Source organism: Haemorhous mexicanus, chromosome 3 (assembly GCF_027477595.1).
Source record: "Haemorhous mexicanus isolate bHaeMex1 chromosome 3, bHaeMex1.pri, whole genome shotgun sequence".
In the NCBI taxonomy this organism is placed as follows: Eukaryota; Metazoa; Chordata; class Aves; order Passeriformes; family Fringillidae; genus Haemorhous; species Haemorhous mexicanus.
In genome coordinates, this window is record NC_082343.1 from 55495489 (window position 1) to 55511972 (window position 16484).

At 39.3% G+C, this 16484-nt stretch overlaps 1 protein-coding gene across 4 annotated transcripts in view; it reads right to left on the minus strand.

The window, feature by feature from the left end:
• Window positions 1-6876: 6876 nt before the first annotated feature.
• Window positions 6877-16484, minus strand: part of TULP4 (TUB like protein 4) — a 150630-nt gene continuing 141022 nt past the window's right edge. For all 4 annotated transcript variants that reach the window (XM_059841900.1, XM_059841901.1, XM_059841902.1 and 1 more), the window contains exon 15: window positions 6877-14849. In XM_059841900.1, the coding sequence (XP_059697883.1) occupies window positions 14733-14849 (117 nt within the window). In that variant the 3' untranslated portion in view covers window positions 6877-14732. The remainder of the gene's footprint in view (window positions 14850-16484) is intronic.

Below are 16484 nucleotides of genomic sequence, written 5' to 3' on the forward strand. Positions count from 1 at the left end.
ACCCAGGGAAATAAAGAACAAAGCAATAAAAGGGAAGCTATTAGAATGCAACACTGTGGAGCTGAGAAGCTGGCTCATTCAATCACTCTGAGTCAAGCACAGATAACTGTAGTTAGAGGGCTTCTCTGTGTCACTGCGTTAGAAAAGTCATTGTGAGGAAGCACCTGGGGGGAATATGCAGCTAACTTGGTGAGCTTGCTGTGTGTGAAGCTCCTGGGAGTAGCATTCAGCTCACTGAGTCAATGAACCAAGGTCAGAAAATTCAGATGCTGGAGTCATTTGAAGAAGCTAACTTTAATAATGCTTTTGAAGACATCTGTGTTGCCAGATACTTTTTTCAGATCCTACAGCCTTTAGTAGCTTTACAGTAACAATTAAGCTTTTAAAAATGGTGCCCTGTCTGTTGGCAACATATTTTATGCATTGTAACATTTAAGCTTCACATGTTTATCAGTAAAAAAATTGATAATTTATATAATTAGAATTATATTCATTTACTGTTTAAAAGCATCCTAAACAGACAACACAGTATTTTCCTTTAACATGTTTATAAACTACAACACACTTGTAAGATTCTATTTCAAACAAAATAATTCCCCTGTATTGTTTAAAAATCTCAATGAAACTATGTTATTATTCAATGTTTATTTTGGTCTTCTGTTAGGCAGAGTTGCAGCTGGCACCTGCAGAGGGCTGCAGTTTGCAGATCTTTGTTCAAGCAGCATCATTACTGATTTTGACATGTACAATGAGCACAGACTCCACACCTGACCATAAATGTGACAGGCAGCCATAGTGGGGAGGATCCAAACATCCACTCCCCGTCCATGTTCTTCGGGGTGCCACTTGCTTGGCCACACTTTACAGGACTGAGTGGGAGGGTTGCACTGTGGGAACTGCCTCCAAATTCCAGTGCATGCCCATGGACAGTGAGGACCTACTTCACCCCTTCTGGAAGAAAGGCCAGTACAAGAAACCAAGTGACACCAAGTACTGCCCACCACAGGATTTCACCTCACATACATTACAAAGGTGTCTGATGCACTCTCCAGTTCTTGGTACTACACCTGCATGAGTTTTCTGCCTCCCAACTTTTCCTCACTCCCAGCAGTTGTTAATACTGACAAGACACAGAGGCTTGTTTCCCATCCACAAACATCAGCCTCAGGGAAGCATTTGACTTCACAGATGCCTGTGAATCTTGCCTAGGCTTGTACTTCAATCATCAGCTGTTCTGGCTAAGATAGAAAATTGCTGCAACCCAGGCTAAGTTCAAGCACAAATAAGTCTTCAGTGGTAATTGTGGCTGTTCTGCCATAAATTTGATGAGGGTTGGGCTGCTGATGGGATTAAAAACCTTTTTCCATAGCTACACAGTTCTATGTTCTTCTGATTTCCACAGTTCTGTTCTTGAAATGAACACATGCTTTGCACCCTCTGTTGCATCAATCTGAACCTTTCTCTTTCTTCTGCCATCTTTTGGAAATATCAAACATTCAATGAATTTTGCAGCTTCGCTTGGTTAGTGCTAATGGCCCGATGATGCCAACACTTAGCTATCACTTCATTCTTTGGATAAAATTCATTCTGTAGTTACAGAGATGATGATATCAGCAGGAATCCCACTTGTAACAATCCAGTGTTGCCAGTGCCTAGGTAATTCACAGGGAATCCTTAATCTCTGTGTTGTATAACAAGTCATATTTTTCCTAGGAAATTCCTCCAGTGTCCTTTCCCAAGTACTTTCCAACTCCATTCTTTCTGTTGGTCCTTGAAAACATGTTATTTTTCTACCTGGATGTCTAGTTATGATGTTACTATGCAGCTGAATCATGTCTAAAAAAATCCCTCCCAGTATCATTACGTTCTTCTTCCCTAACTTTACAGACTTTATTATCAACAACATCAGAGAGGAAATTGGCTGAGCAGTAAATGGATTAACAGCATCTGCCTCATTCACACCACCGTGCCCTCAAACTTTTCTAGCAAAGTTTTAACACCCACCTGATATTTTGAAGTCATATTTACTAACTCTTCATGAGTTATCTTAAAGTTAATCAGTTAAATCATGGCTGTCAGTTGCACTGTATGATTACTAACTCGTCCATATATTTATCACCTAAGATAAAAATCTTGAGAGCAAATTTCATTGTACATCTTGCTCTTTGAATTTCTTTAGCTGATTACTTCTCAGTTGCATGCCACACTAGAATTCTTCCAAAAGAATGTAGAGATCCAATTTAAAGACTGATGAGTTGACATCATCAGCTGTCAAAAGAATTTTAATCATCTTTTCTTTTGATGAAGTTGTTTTCAACTTTGTGTCTTGCACTCAGGAATCCACACATAGTAGATTAATGCAACAGCTTTTGGCATATCATAAATATTGATTTATCTTCATTAATTCCATGTTTTAATCTTTCAGACCTATCCAGATGCACATCTAGGATCTTTTCTTCGTTGGCTTGCTTATAACTTCAGAGATGCCAGCAATCTTTCTATGAGGCTGTTAATTTTTATTATTGTCTTTTTTTTTATTATTATCTTTGAATAAATGAAGATATTTTCTTATGGAATGGGAACTGCTCTTAGTATGCAACATGTTCTGTTTCAGAATATTTAGACTTGAGGCCGTCATTCCCACCATCTACCACTGTATTTTGAGTCTTTTCACATTTACTATTCACATAGTTTTAAAAAAAAAAAGTTTCCATGGCCACTGTCTTTCTAGTGATGATGCCATGGATGCCCATCATTGTGCATTTTGCATTGATTATCTGAATACACGTGATTTATGCTCATGCTTCCATTAAGGAGGTTTTTTTTGTCCTTACTTGACATTCTGCCTCATATTCTACTGGTCCCCCATCCCACATCTTCCCTGACTTCCCAGAAACCTCTCCTTTCTCAGATTTACTGCCTTGCTCTTTGGAGAACTTTTTTGTCATGCACAAACTGCAGTGCTTCTGATGATAGTGTCTCAGTCTGTGTCATTTTTACTCTTGCTTGAGTTTTCCATAATCTCCAAAAGTGGAATCTAATTGTGGATTCTGGCAGTTCTCCAGATGATGCTCTCTCAGTTTATGGCCTGAGAGGACACTATCAGCATTGGGAAGTTCTGAAGTTTATAGCAGAACTTCCAGTGTGAATTATATATGTGCTGTGGGTTTTAGAAAGATGTCTTCTCTTTTTTCACACTTGCATTCTTTTGACACAAATCTACCAAAATTCACAAATCTACCTCTGTATCATTTAAACTTCAGATAAAATTATTAGTATCATATAAACAGCAATACTAGCAGTGGGTTTTTGAACAAAAATAGAATCTTGGCTTTAGAGACCCTCTAAGCCATACAAATAAAACCTGTTAAAATTATGCAATGAGCTTGAAGTTTATTTACAAACTACAAGTGACAATATGTACTGTTTGCCACCTCAGATGACACTAGCTGCCACATCAGCTCAAGGACAAAAATCCTAAGGTATGTTCATAGGTCTGATGAAAACAAGGATGCTTCTCTCATTAGAAAAAATCATACATGAGACAGAGAAGTCACTTAAAAGTCAAATCACAGTTACATGACTTCTGCAGATGAGACTCTGCATTTGGCTGCCTCTCCATGAGGCAATTAGAAAACTCCATGACATTTAAATCATCTTTAGCATCTTCCTTTGGCTCTTACAGCCTTATACAGACTCTTCTCTAAAACATTCTTTCAGATTACCAAAAAAGTTAAAAATAGTTAAATGTCTTTGAAAGAAAAAGGAAAAAATTAATCTCACAGAAAATGTGCAACAAAGGGAACGACTAAACTCTTGTTTTAAGAGAGAGGAGAGAGGACTATTGTCACAGAGAGCAATGAGAAAGGAGAACAAAGAAATGTTACTTCCTGGAGTTCAAATCTAACTTTCCTCCTTATCCATGGGGAAGTGATAAATGGAAGAAAATGTGGAACAGCTGGAAAGGATAAAAGAATCAGGAGATGCAACAAAGCAAAACATTCCCCCAGATGAATTGATTTCCCTTTGATCTAACAAAGATTTGAAATTTGTCAGTTTTAAACAGAAAGAAAATGAGGATATGCAATAGACATCTATAATGGATAGGAGCAAGATGAAAGGTCTGAGATGAATCGTGATTTGTATGAAGTGCTCCAGGTTGTTTTGGGTTTTTTTCTGATCTTGTACAACTCTCTCACAACTAGGTAATTACTCAGCTTCCTATCCCATTAAAATTGCATAATGAAAGCTTGGCTGCTTTTGAAAAAATTAGCAGTAAGTCAAGATGGCCATTTTGTTATTGATAGTCATTTTGGTAGGAATGCCAATATAAAATGGACTATGTCATTGCTGAGAGAACATCAACAGCAATAACCTGTCTTGGTGAAAAAGTTCATGATCTAGCCAGTAGTTATTAAATTGTACATACAAACTTAGTTGTATGTATAGTTGCTGTATTACCAGCTTGTCTTTCAAATGCCCCAGATTAAATATTGTTCCCTCAGGGCCTGCACATCCTGACCTCTACAACAGGCAGCAGTAGGCATAAATCGCCCTTGTGTTCACTCAAATCATAAAACCAAGATTGTATTATTATCAACAACCACAATCATACATAAATAAGAATTAGTAAATGCTATTAGTCCCTCTACAAGGCAAGAAAACAATCACAGGAATCTTCGTAGGTATTTTCCTAAAGGTCTATATTTTTATTTGTTTGCTGCAGCCCCTGTTACTGATAAATTTTGCATTTGCATCACCTGCTATTTCCAGGCAGGCATGTTTCAGTAGCTGTCTCCCCAGAACAAGGCAGATCTGTTTGCCTCCTTTCATACCCCCTCTGTCTCCAGAGCCAGTTACAGCTCCAGTGTTCTTTTATTCACATTCCTGTTCCAACACGTGGAGAAGGTGATTCAACAAGTCTGACGTTTATTTACAAACTGCAAGTGACAACATGTGTTAACTTAGCTGGTTGCACCCAGCAGAAAGGGACATTCCAAAACCAACCTTCTGGAACAACAAACCAAACTGCACCTGCTCAGCTCCCTTGAGCCAAGCAGATACAGATTGTTACCGTGACTGAATCAATTACCAGGGCTGTAGCTGCCAGAACACCCCCAAATTAACACAAAAAGGGCAGGGAACCAGAAGATTATATTTTAAGTCAATATCCTTCACAAAGAAGGAAAAACCTGAAAACTTCTGGAAACCTTGATCTGTAAGGAAACTGTGTTAATCAGCTCAGCTCACCTGGCCAGATACTAATTCAGGTAAACACTGGCATTATAGGCAAAGCAAAAAAGCAAAAGGCCAAAGCAAAGTGCCATGACCAGAAGCTATATTTCTGTTCATTAATTTCATAATTTCTGGATTTTAGTAGAAGTTCAGTTTGATCTGAAAACTCATCAAATAGCCCTGGTATATGCTTTTGCTGAGCTAAGGAAGATCTAATGAACACTGGCAGGGCCCCAGCACTCCTCCTCTGAGCTAGAAGAGGACTTTTCAGAGCTGCAGTGCAAAGCACTCAGGCATGAGGTTGGGAGTCTTCCCTTTCTCCTCTTCCCAGAGCCTGACTTTATATTCATTTCATAGTTCCTAGTTTTTCTGCAAGAAGAGACAACAGGTAACCCCTGTCCACCTTTCAACACTACTCCTGTTCTGGTGGTTCTCTAGCAATTCCTTTAAGCTGTTTCTTTTCCAGGGTGAAGGATTCTAGACTTCACACTAATTCCTCATGTAGATGTTGACCTGTGCCTTCTGCTGCACTTCTGTGAATCTTCTCTACATCTCTCCCTTTTCTCTGACCAGCACTGCACAGTACATGAAGTGCACTGAACTGGAACTTTATACAGTGATCCTTTATCTTTTGTTTTGCTGTCAGATCTTTTCCCAATCCTTACCAATATTATAGTTTCCTCTTTTGACTGCTGCTCAGCACCAACCTGGTGTTTTCAGAGCACTATCTTACCACTCTGTCAAAAGGTTTCCCCTGAGTAACAGAGATCACTGCAGAGATCACTATTGCAAAATTAGGATTTCACTATTGTGAAATTAGGATTTTTTTCCCCCCATGTATCACTTCACATTTACCTATGCTGTGTTTCACCTGCCACTTCATTGTCAAGTTTCATGATGACTTTCTGAGATTCCTGATAACTGCCCATTGCCTTTACTATTCTGAATAATTCACATCATCAATAAACTTTGTAGCTCAATGTTCAAACTTTTTCTAGGCCACCCATGAATATGGTGTAGAGGTGAGGATCCAGCACAGACCCCTGCAAAACTCCAATGGTAACCTAGGTCCATTATGAGGATCCATGCCAGGATTTCCTCATTTGTGCCATAGCTGGGATGTTTATCAGGCAAGGTAAGCTTTTTTTTTTGCTGTTTTCTTTGTTCCCAAAACGCCTTTTTTTTTTTTTTTAATTAAAGAAACCAGAGAATAAACACTGGCCATCATAGCATTTGTTGTTAAAGATGAGAGGACAGGGGAAATCCCTTGTGGTGATGTTAAGGTTTTCAGTTTGCCAATGACAAAATCAGAAGTACACAAACCCCAAAAGTAATTTCCTTAAAAAGGAAAGCAAGCAGGGTAGATACATCACAAGAACCAGCTGATATCCAGGCAGATAGGAACATTACCCCCAGAAAATCTTTGCCATCCATCCTGTCATGTGAATGACACAAGGTATGATGGGGCTGGTACATGCACCATGTCCAGTGGAACTTGTGGGTACGGTTCCTGAAAAGAGAAAGTGTAATGGCATCTAGCTGCTTATCATTCAGGTTGTTCCAGCATAGATTTATCATCTGCTTTAAAAGTATTTAAGGTGCTTGACAAGATGCAGAATGCAACAGAAACAAAGCAGCAACTTTCTAGTCTGCAAAATTTTATTAAGCAACAGCTGGACAACTCTTACAACTCCAAATCATCAAGGAAAAATAGGGCAATCAGTCCATCTCTCAATCATGTAGACAGTAAAGAATCTGGACAAACCACACTTTTATAGGGAAACCAACAATACTTTCTAGGCACCTCCTGCAAAATCTATTACACAAGATACATAAAAGGAGAGGCAGATCAGGGTAGTTTTTAAGTACAACAGAAACCAAATATACCATGGTATATTCAGGAGAAAAAAAAAAGGAGATTCAAAAAAATATAATTAAAAAATAGTCTAGGTAAGTAAAGTTCACAAATGGTGTACCAAATTTTCAAAAGCCTTAAGAAAAACATGCTGGGCTTGCTCACTTAAGAATGCATGCACCTGCATGACTCTATGCTCATTAATTTTAAAAGGAAAATTAAAAAACAAAACCAAACCAAACCAAAAAAAAAAAAAAAAAAAAAGAAAAAAATCCCAAATCACTTTCAAAGTTATAGTACCAAAATAATGCATTTATAAACAAATGCAACTCCCCTTCTTTTTCAGGAAACACTACAGTGCCTTTTCACTCGAATGCATCCCCATGCTATTCCACAACACCATATATTTTATCTACAATAAACAACGAGGTCTTGAACAGACATACCCTTCCCCAAACACACAACACACTAACAGAAAAAGAAGCAGCAAATGCTGAAATAGTGAAACAGAAATGAAAAGCAACCAAAGGCAAATCAAGTATCAAGCAAACTAAAGAAACAAAGGGCAAGTTAGAAAAGTTCTGAACAAATAGCTTCCAACAACATAGGTAAGAATTACTGGCCGAGCATTATTCCTGTGAAATACTTGAAACTCAGGTGTCTACACACTCTTCCAAAATGTTTCTCTTTCATTATTACTTTAATCGTTGTCTGTATCTTAAGCCATCTACTTGGCCAGTCAGATAAAGTTAGAAAAAAAATAGACAACCTTTGTCAGGATTTAGAATTGCTGATCAGTCCATATTTTAAAACTGTAAACCAGAGGATTAAGAACAGACTGGCAGGCTTTGACATCACACCATCAAAATTTTCATTGAACACTCTGGATAGATAAGTATTTGGTGTTTTCATTTATTTAATTTTGTCTCACACACACAAGCATGTTTTCTTGATCCTGCAGTCAGCTCTGTGTCAGCAAACCAGTGCACTCGCCTAGTGCTCCCAAACAATCAAGCTGCTTTGAAACACAAATTTCTCATTACTGATTCATTTGCAAAATTGAAAGTTAAAGGGTGAAGCTTTTAGTTTTCTTAGCAAGAACTGCTTCACTGAATCTTATTTCATTCCTTTGTTTCATTAATTGATTTTGCCTTGAAAATTTTCTGGATGCAGCAACAATCAAACCACCCAAAGAAATTCCTGATATATCTTCAGTAATATCAGGCAACAGGGAAAGCAGTCTTTTAATCTTAAAAACATCTCTGTGGGACTTCTTAAGAAGAATATTAAATAAATACAAAGACAAAATAATTCACATAGACCATTGTTCACGAGTAGTAATTAATTTTATTCCTTTGAGAATGGTGCATGTAAATTCCAATCCTGTAAAGAAGACCTGTGGTGCCTCCCTGCAGACTATTCCTGAGGGCAGCAAGACTCTAAATTGGTATTTACTAATGAAGGTTTGTGCCTTGAAGGGGAAGAGACATGAACACAAAAACCAATTTGTCTACTGGAATTTTCTCATTTTTGTAAGCAGTATAGGTGACTTGCTCTCTTACACTGGGAAAACTATTATGCCAGTCTCTAAATAACATAAACAGCTTGCCCTCCTGTCCTGTGATGGAATCTTACAAATGGGAATAAAAGTCAAAAATCTGAATGACTACTCTGTGGCCAGAATTTTATTTCTAGCATACTTAAAAGGGGGTTATACAGAGCTGTCAACACAGCTATTGAGTAATGCTCTATAATTTCCTTGAGTGGATATGTATGGGTCATTCAAGTCATCTTTACCTTATAACCACAGAGTAAAGGGGAAGTACCTTTTGGGTTGGATTCTGGTCTCTTATGTATCTTGGTGTAACCATGTAGTGAGGCTGGAAGTTGGCCCTCTGTCAGCATGCCACACAAGGGTCTCATCTCTTACCAATCTCTAAGTCTGATTTACTGGTCTGGAGTAATTTGGGCCCTGAAGACATGCAATTCCTAACTGCTGCTCTGGGAAACACATTCTTAAAAGTTAATGAAAATTTACTATGTCTTCTCTTCCCTTTCATTTCAACAAATCAGTTTCTGCACTTTCTGCTCTTTTTATATGAGGATGTAAAATGTTTCTGAGAGGTAAGAGGTCACCAAGGTAACACAGGATCACACACATCAGGCTGCAAAAAGCAAATGCACAGAAATTTTCTGAGGCAACAGTCAGGCAAGCTCCAAAATCTCCAATGTTGTAATTTCTGAGAGGACACTAAAAAGACACTTCAAGGAAAGCCTGGATCTATGGAAAGTTTAGGCTGAAGGCTTCAGGAAAGTCAGGTATCCTTGTCTGACACTTGTAGACCTTCATGCATCTTCATAAAAACACTGTTTTACCTGTGGCTGCATCACAGGAAACCTCTGTAACTGAGATTACCCTGTGTACAGATTTACTGATATTCAGGCAGCCTGTGGCACATGTTACTGTGGTCTCTGGAACTGAGTGCAAAATTGCTACTGTGATAATTCCTTTTTTTTCCCCCTCTCTTACCCCCACCCTCTCACAGTTTCTCAGGCTGTTGCAGAAACATGTATTCTTACTGTTTAAACAGTAAGAATGCAGAATCATGTACTCTTACTGTTGCCACTCCATTTATGTCAGACTTTAAATATAAATTTTTAGATTCTGTTCAAGATAATACTATTTCAAGGATATCACCATTATTTTCTCAATATTATCAGGTTTTTGGTTTCATCCCTTTGCAACTCCAGCAGAGCAGATTCTGACTTCAGATGGACACCGTGGCTGCTGGCTGGCATCAGGGCTCTCTCTGCCCAAAGCTAGCTGCTGCAGCCAAACTCCATGGCAGCTTCATGCTGCTCTTGGAGCAGACATAGAAGGATGAGTGGAGCAACACCTGCTCCAACAGGCCTCCTATGGAGCATCTTGAAGAGGCAAAGCTGCTGCAGGCAACGTCAGGGCACAGCTCCATGAGCTCTGTGCAGCGCCTGCCAGAAGCACTGTGGCAGTGCTGGAAGCAGCTGAGCCCCGCTGCAGAAGAAGCACTTTGAGGCTGAGCAGAGGAAAATGCTTCAGAGGAAACTGCTACACTATTCCTTGTGCCTCAGCTGATTCCAAGCTAGCTTGCCTGTACCTCCACCTGGCACTGAAGTGTGCCATCACCAACCCCTATTGAACTACAGGGACCTCCTGACAAGCAGTGTTGTTGCACCCTCTCTTATCACGTAACTCACCTTATCTTGTACCTCAACAAAAAGCAAACTATTTTTTAATCCACTCCCAATCAGAGTAGAGTTACAAATAAAGAAGGAAAACAGAGAACAGATTTCTGCAGGTCCCAAAGAACTCACCTAGACTCTTTGTAGTTTGCATAGTTCTCCATAGCAAACTCATTGCATTTAGCTGCCAAAAAATATTTTTGCCTGCATTATGAAATTTTTACATATTATCCAGCAAAACCAGGTCTTCCTATAAGGATTTTTAATTTCCTGCAGCAAAATATAACTGCTAGCAAACAATTGGTTACAAAGATGCTCTTTAAATATAAATAAGTGTGTATAACTCACTGATACAGAGTAAAAAAATAATCCCTAAATCACTCATTACATTATGCAAGAAAAATAATTTGTTTTTTGGACATTAACAGGAAATCTGCATTAAATTATCTTCAAAAAATCACTCAAAGCTCCCTATAGAAAAATCAAACCCAAACTAAAATAAAAAAAACCAACCCAACAGAAACAAAACAAACTCCCTAGACCACTAAAATTATTGCACAACTGAAAAAAAATAAGCTTTGGAAAAAACATCCTTTACATCCTTTCAGTGGAAATTACTGCATGTATAAAATAACTAGCTATTTCTGAACACTTTGCTAGATTCTTCCTAGAAGTACTTAAGTTACCTACAGGAAAACTGGGTTTTACTAACAAAATAGAAAATGTAACATCTATCTTTTGGCTGAATGCAATAGCAGTCTTCACAATTTAAGTGATTAAGTGGGGATATTCTTACTTGTTTCCTATATTGTATCTGAATTGAAAATAAAATTACTTTCACATGTTCTTTTTATAATTTAGGATCCAGTTGCACACTCAGATTTCTATGTATTTACCATTCCTTTCATTAAAATTCTATATATTTGAGAGTATTTCCTCTCTCTAACTGGGGATTCTCTACATATTAAAATCCTTAATTAAAGTGACTTGGCTAAATTATTTTCAAAAAGATAAAAGACCATCTTATCTTATAGAATTTTCTGACAAGTAAATGGAAAGGATGTTGGAAATAGCATTTATTTTCCCAATTTTTTGGCAATTATTTGTTGCTCTTTGCTGAGGCAGAAACCAGAGCTCTTTCTATGCCATGGCTCTTTATGAGTGCCATCAGAAGGATGCAATCATGACCTGGACCAATGAAACCAAATTACTAACTCTGTTACTTGTTCTACTGGTTTCAATTCTTGGTTCTCCATTAGAATAAAACTACTGATTACTGGCAAAATTTGGCAATAAACAAAGTGAAGAGGAATACTATTCTCTGGAAGGTTAAAGAAACTGCAAGCAGAAGTCCTTATTTAGATTAGATTTTCTTCAGAAAAGAATATTCACATTGCTTCCACGTCCTAATAGTTTTGGCTGGTGATGTTCTTCCAGCTGAGTATTTCTGACATATGACTAAGTGGCCCTTCCCTTAGCAAGCAAACAAGCCAGCCCTGGTATGTTTCTTGTCTTACAGTGTTCACTGTGTGCCTGTCAAACACTAATTAGGGTACAGCTGGTTAGCACAGACCTTAGGGCAGGTGAGGCCCCTCATAAGCCAATTTCTCTCCTTGTGTACTGGAATCAGTTGACTAAGAATTCAACCTACTGTTTTTACAGTATGTAACTCAATATAGACAAAAGGGCTTAACAGTGTTTCCTCAATAAAAACCAACAAGTGAAACATTTCCATTGATTTTCAAGGGACCAGAACCAAATCTATTTCAGTTCCTCTGCTCCACACACATTATACATACAGGCACTCAAACTGCTGAATAAATCAAGCACATGAAAAAGAACACAAGTGGGTCCAGACAATTAAAGGAAACAGAATTAATTAATTAAAGAAAACACCAGTCTGATAGATGCCAAGGGTAATGTTGAGTCTGACCACTTCCACACACAAGCAGAAGCTGCTAAGGTTTGGGATAATACAGGCATGGTATCTACTGCCCCACTCTTTCCTTCCTTCCTACTTCTCCTTCCTCCCTCCAATGACACCATCTCATAGGTGTTTTTTCCTGGACCTACCCTGTGGGGCATTATCCAATCTAACTCATCACCTCCCCTGGCAACTCTCTGAAACTCCTCTACTGGCATTGCTCCTCTGTGCTGTACAGCTCTGGAAACCTCAGCAGAGCACAAGTTAGCAGCTTACTGCATACCGGCAATTTCTACTACAGCAGGGTCTTATGTGAAATGTTCTTCTAGAATAAATCAGACACAACACACATTGGCCCTACTACTAGGACTCAAGAAAAACAAAGAGAAAAGCACACGTATTCATCTTGAGTTATACGGGCTTTTTCAAGCAAAGAAGCTAAACTGTGGATGAAAGACAAAGCAGCTGTTGACATCTCAACCAGCATATCTTTCCCAGTGATCTTTTAACTTCAAAAGATCAATTTTGACAAAATTATGCTGTGATGTTTCATAATCGAATGTCCAAATAATTATATGAATAGTTTGGGGGTTTGTATATTACTGGTGAAACTATTTCCATATCAAAACACATTCTGGAGCAAAATGCTGACAAGGAGGAAAGAGAAAAAGCAAGTAAACGCGTGCACAACACATGGACAACAAAGAAACTCTTCTGTGCAAGCAACCTTCTGAAATGCTCAACATGTCCACATGTGCACCAGAGAACTGCACAGTCATACTACTGGTATTAAGCTTTCCTCCATCACACTCCATGTAGACACTGGCTTCCTGCTCTTAGCTGGAGCAAGTAGCAAGGTGGGTGACAAAAGACATGATTCTGTCCAAGTTTTCTTTTCTCTTTCAACTCATTTGTTCTCCAGCCAGCCATGATGTTGTTTTCTGCAATGAATTTGCTTCCCTGATGAAATTTCTTCTTGTAATGACTTGCTACACTTCTGTCTCCTTCCTAATTCAAGGACTGCTGTAAAACTTGATTGATACTGATTGCTAAGAGGACTGAATGGACTGGGTCTTCTCATTTGCCGGAAAAGCTTTGTTTACATGGTGTAAACACACTGAAATGAGGAGCAAGCACAGGCACGGCCTCAGAGGCACATCTGATCACACTGTACCTCTCCCAGCTACAGGCCAAATTATAGAACACTGATGAACAATGTGAACAAAAAAGCCACACTTGTGATTATTTCCCCTCCAGTTTTTTTTCACCTACTGAGAGATGCTTATGCCAGTAACAAAAGAAGCAGTGCTTGTAACTGCTCCTCTGTCTTCTGTCACCTACTGCAAGATGTTTATCCCCCTGAACAGCATACAAAACAAGCAGACATCAACTTCTTTGATACAGTAGGTTTTTAAAACCTGTTTCTTGCCAGGACAGAGTTAATTTTTGCAGTAGTCAGGAGAAGGCATAGCTAGAACCTAGAGCCTATTCTATCCCATCAGTTTCTGGGGCCATGGGAAGGGTCCCATAGTGTGGCAGCACGGTCAGGTATTGGCAGAGGCTCCCCTTGGTGAATCCTTCACCTCTCATACACTGTTATTAACATTGCTGCTGTTACTGTTTGTTTTCTTATTTCACTGCTGTTTGCAGTAAATGGTTCTTCTCTCTACCTGTGATCTTTACCTTTTGTGCCTCCAATTCTCCTCTCCATCCTACCTCAGGGAAGGGAAAAGGGGAGGGGGCAGTGAGCAAGTGCTGCATGGTTTGGAGTGTTTTAGTGGAAACACTAAATTGGAGAAAACCATTCCTAAACCATGACAAACACCCACAGGAATCATTTTTTTCTCTTCTGAGTAATATATGACTGTTTATAAATTAAACATTTACCTACATAAGCCTCCTTGGAACCTGTGGCACTCAGTTAATAGCAGGTATCAGAGAAGAAACATATGTCTTCAAGTATTATAGCTTCTTTTCTTTTTTTACTTTTTTGCTGCTATCACTGATGTTTTAGTAGTAGAAGTACAAACTGGACCAGAAAAAAGTCATGTTCCCTGTTTTAAAAAGAATGGCATGAGATAAGGCAGTCTATCAAAAGAGCAGTCTGTTTTAATCCCCCCATGAGCTTACATCAGCTACTGTAGCACACACAGCAGAACCACCACAACAAGCCAAAAGCCACACTTCTCCACGTAACACTGAATGGTTCTCAACCCTTCGCTCTTTCTGAGACCCAGCACAACGCTTGAAAAGAAAAAGAAACCAGAAAACAAACAAGCTAACAAACAAACAAACAAACAAACAGAAAACAGCCCCCCACCCTCCACCCCATGACTGATTAGAGTTAATGCCCTTCTGGTGGGCACCAAGATACTTTTCCAGTTTTACTGCCTTCTGAACTCCCAGGCATCTCTGCACACCTAAAGCAGGCTGCCCTGACATTTTCCATTTGGACTTTATGAGAAGGTTAACATTTTCCTCTCTCCAGTCTCTGCTTTTTCATTTGAGGCGTTGAGTCACATTAGCCAGAGCAACAGCAAAGGCTTGCACTGCAGAAAATGGATACTGAAAGTCCAAAATGTAAGCATTGCCATCAATTCTTCCAAACTGCATCACCTGGGAAGCAGGGGAAGAGGAAAAGGAAGGGAAAAGAGAACAAGGTCAAAAAAAATGAACCACAGAAAAGGAAACAGAGAAGAGAATAAGAGCAATTTTTTTCTGCTTTGTAGGAACACCCCCCCTTTCTCAGGTAATATGATTGGAGCTACAGACAAGATGGGGTACGATGCCGAAGAACAGTGAGACCACTGTACTTTTCATCTGTATAGAGTATTTGACTGCAATATTTCACTCCACAGAGTAAACTGATAAAATATACTAGACTGCATACAGCATTGGTTTAAGTAGATGGTCACCAATTGCTTCAGCAGATATGGGTACACCAGCATCATGCTTCCTGCAGGAAAGTATCAGTCTCTCCCTTGGAAATATCCTACCATCAACCCAACAGGAAAACAGATTTTGTTTTGAAAGAAAGGAGCTTTCAGGGAAGGGGAATAACCAATTTCCCTACTCTAGCACTTCAGAGCTGATAAGGTGTTAATTTTTGCAGTTCTGTTTCCCTCTGCATAAATATCTTCACTAGCACATAATTACAGCAAGAATGAATTAGCAAAGGGGCAGTGAGAGCTGTTTGAAATGCAAAAAAAGCAAAACCAGACAGGTTGTTCATTGCTCTTCCACAGGGAATACCTGAAGTTTGGCCTATTATTACTGCTTTTTCATTCACTTCATCGGAAATCCAGATTTGCTCCAGATTTTATTTCTCTCAGCGAAGATCCTTGAGCTAGACTGGGGACTGACTGTGCAAGTCAAGACAGGCTTTGTTACCCCTGGCAAGAAAAAAACCCCTTGGCTGGGTGGTTTTGCACAGCTGCCCATGGGGACATATCACAGCTATTTAACTGAAGAAGAAAGGGGTACAAATGGCTCTGATTGCTGCCTTTGAGCTGTTGTTTCATACAAGCAAAACCACAAGACTTCCACTGGTCATGCATGTTGGATACTTAAGGCATCTAACTCCCAACTTAAATCAGAGGAAGTTGAGAGTCTTGGTGTCTGAGTGACTTACAGCTGGACAAGGAAATAAATATGAGTCTCCTGAATCTCAGTCCAGCATCCTGCTAATTAGCACCACTTACAAGCCTGGGTTTGGTGTAGCAGTAGCAACATACCACTCTCAGGCCAAAATTAAATGTTTTGATTTTTTAAAGTAGCCATTGATCCTTCTATCTACAGGCGGTTCAAAAGCGGCCCAGGAGCACTTTGCTTTGGAGTGTCTCTCTCCTCTAGCATTAAGAGCCAACCCCAGGGGCGAGGTAGCTGCTCACAAGTGGAAATTTTGGCATGAAGGGAAGCTAACTGCCTTAGCTACGTGCTGCCTGGCTATGTGAGCAGGGCAAGACCTTTGTGAGCATGGCAAGAAGGGAGCAGTGTTCACTCAATTAGCTGCCATCCACAACCATCATTGACAGTAAGTGCAGCCACCACTGCAGAGAGCTACTGTGTTTATTACAAAACCTTCAGCAGGGAGAGCCAGCCAGACTAAAGGAGGCCCTTGTTCCCATGTCTGACTGCAGTAAGACCAAACATATTTTGTGTATTTACTTTACAGCTGAACTTCACCCTACGTGCTGAACTTAGACCTTCGGCAGCTGTTCTTCATCAACCATACGGCAAAGCTTTTTTTCA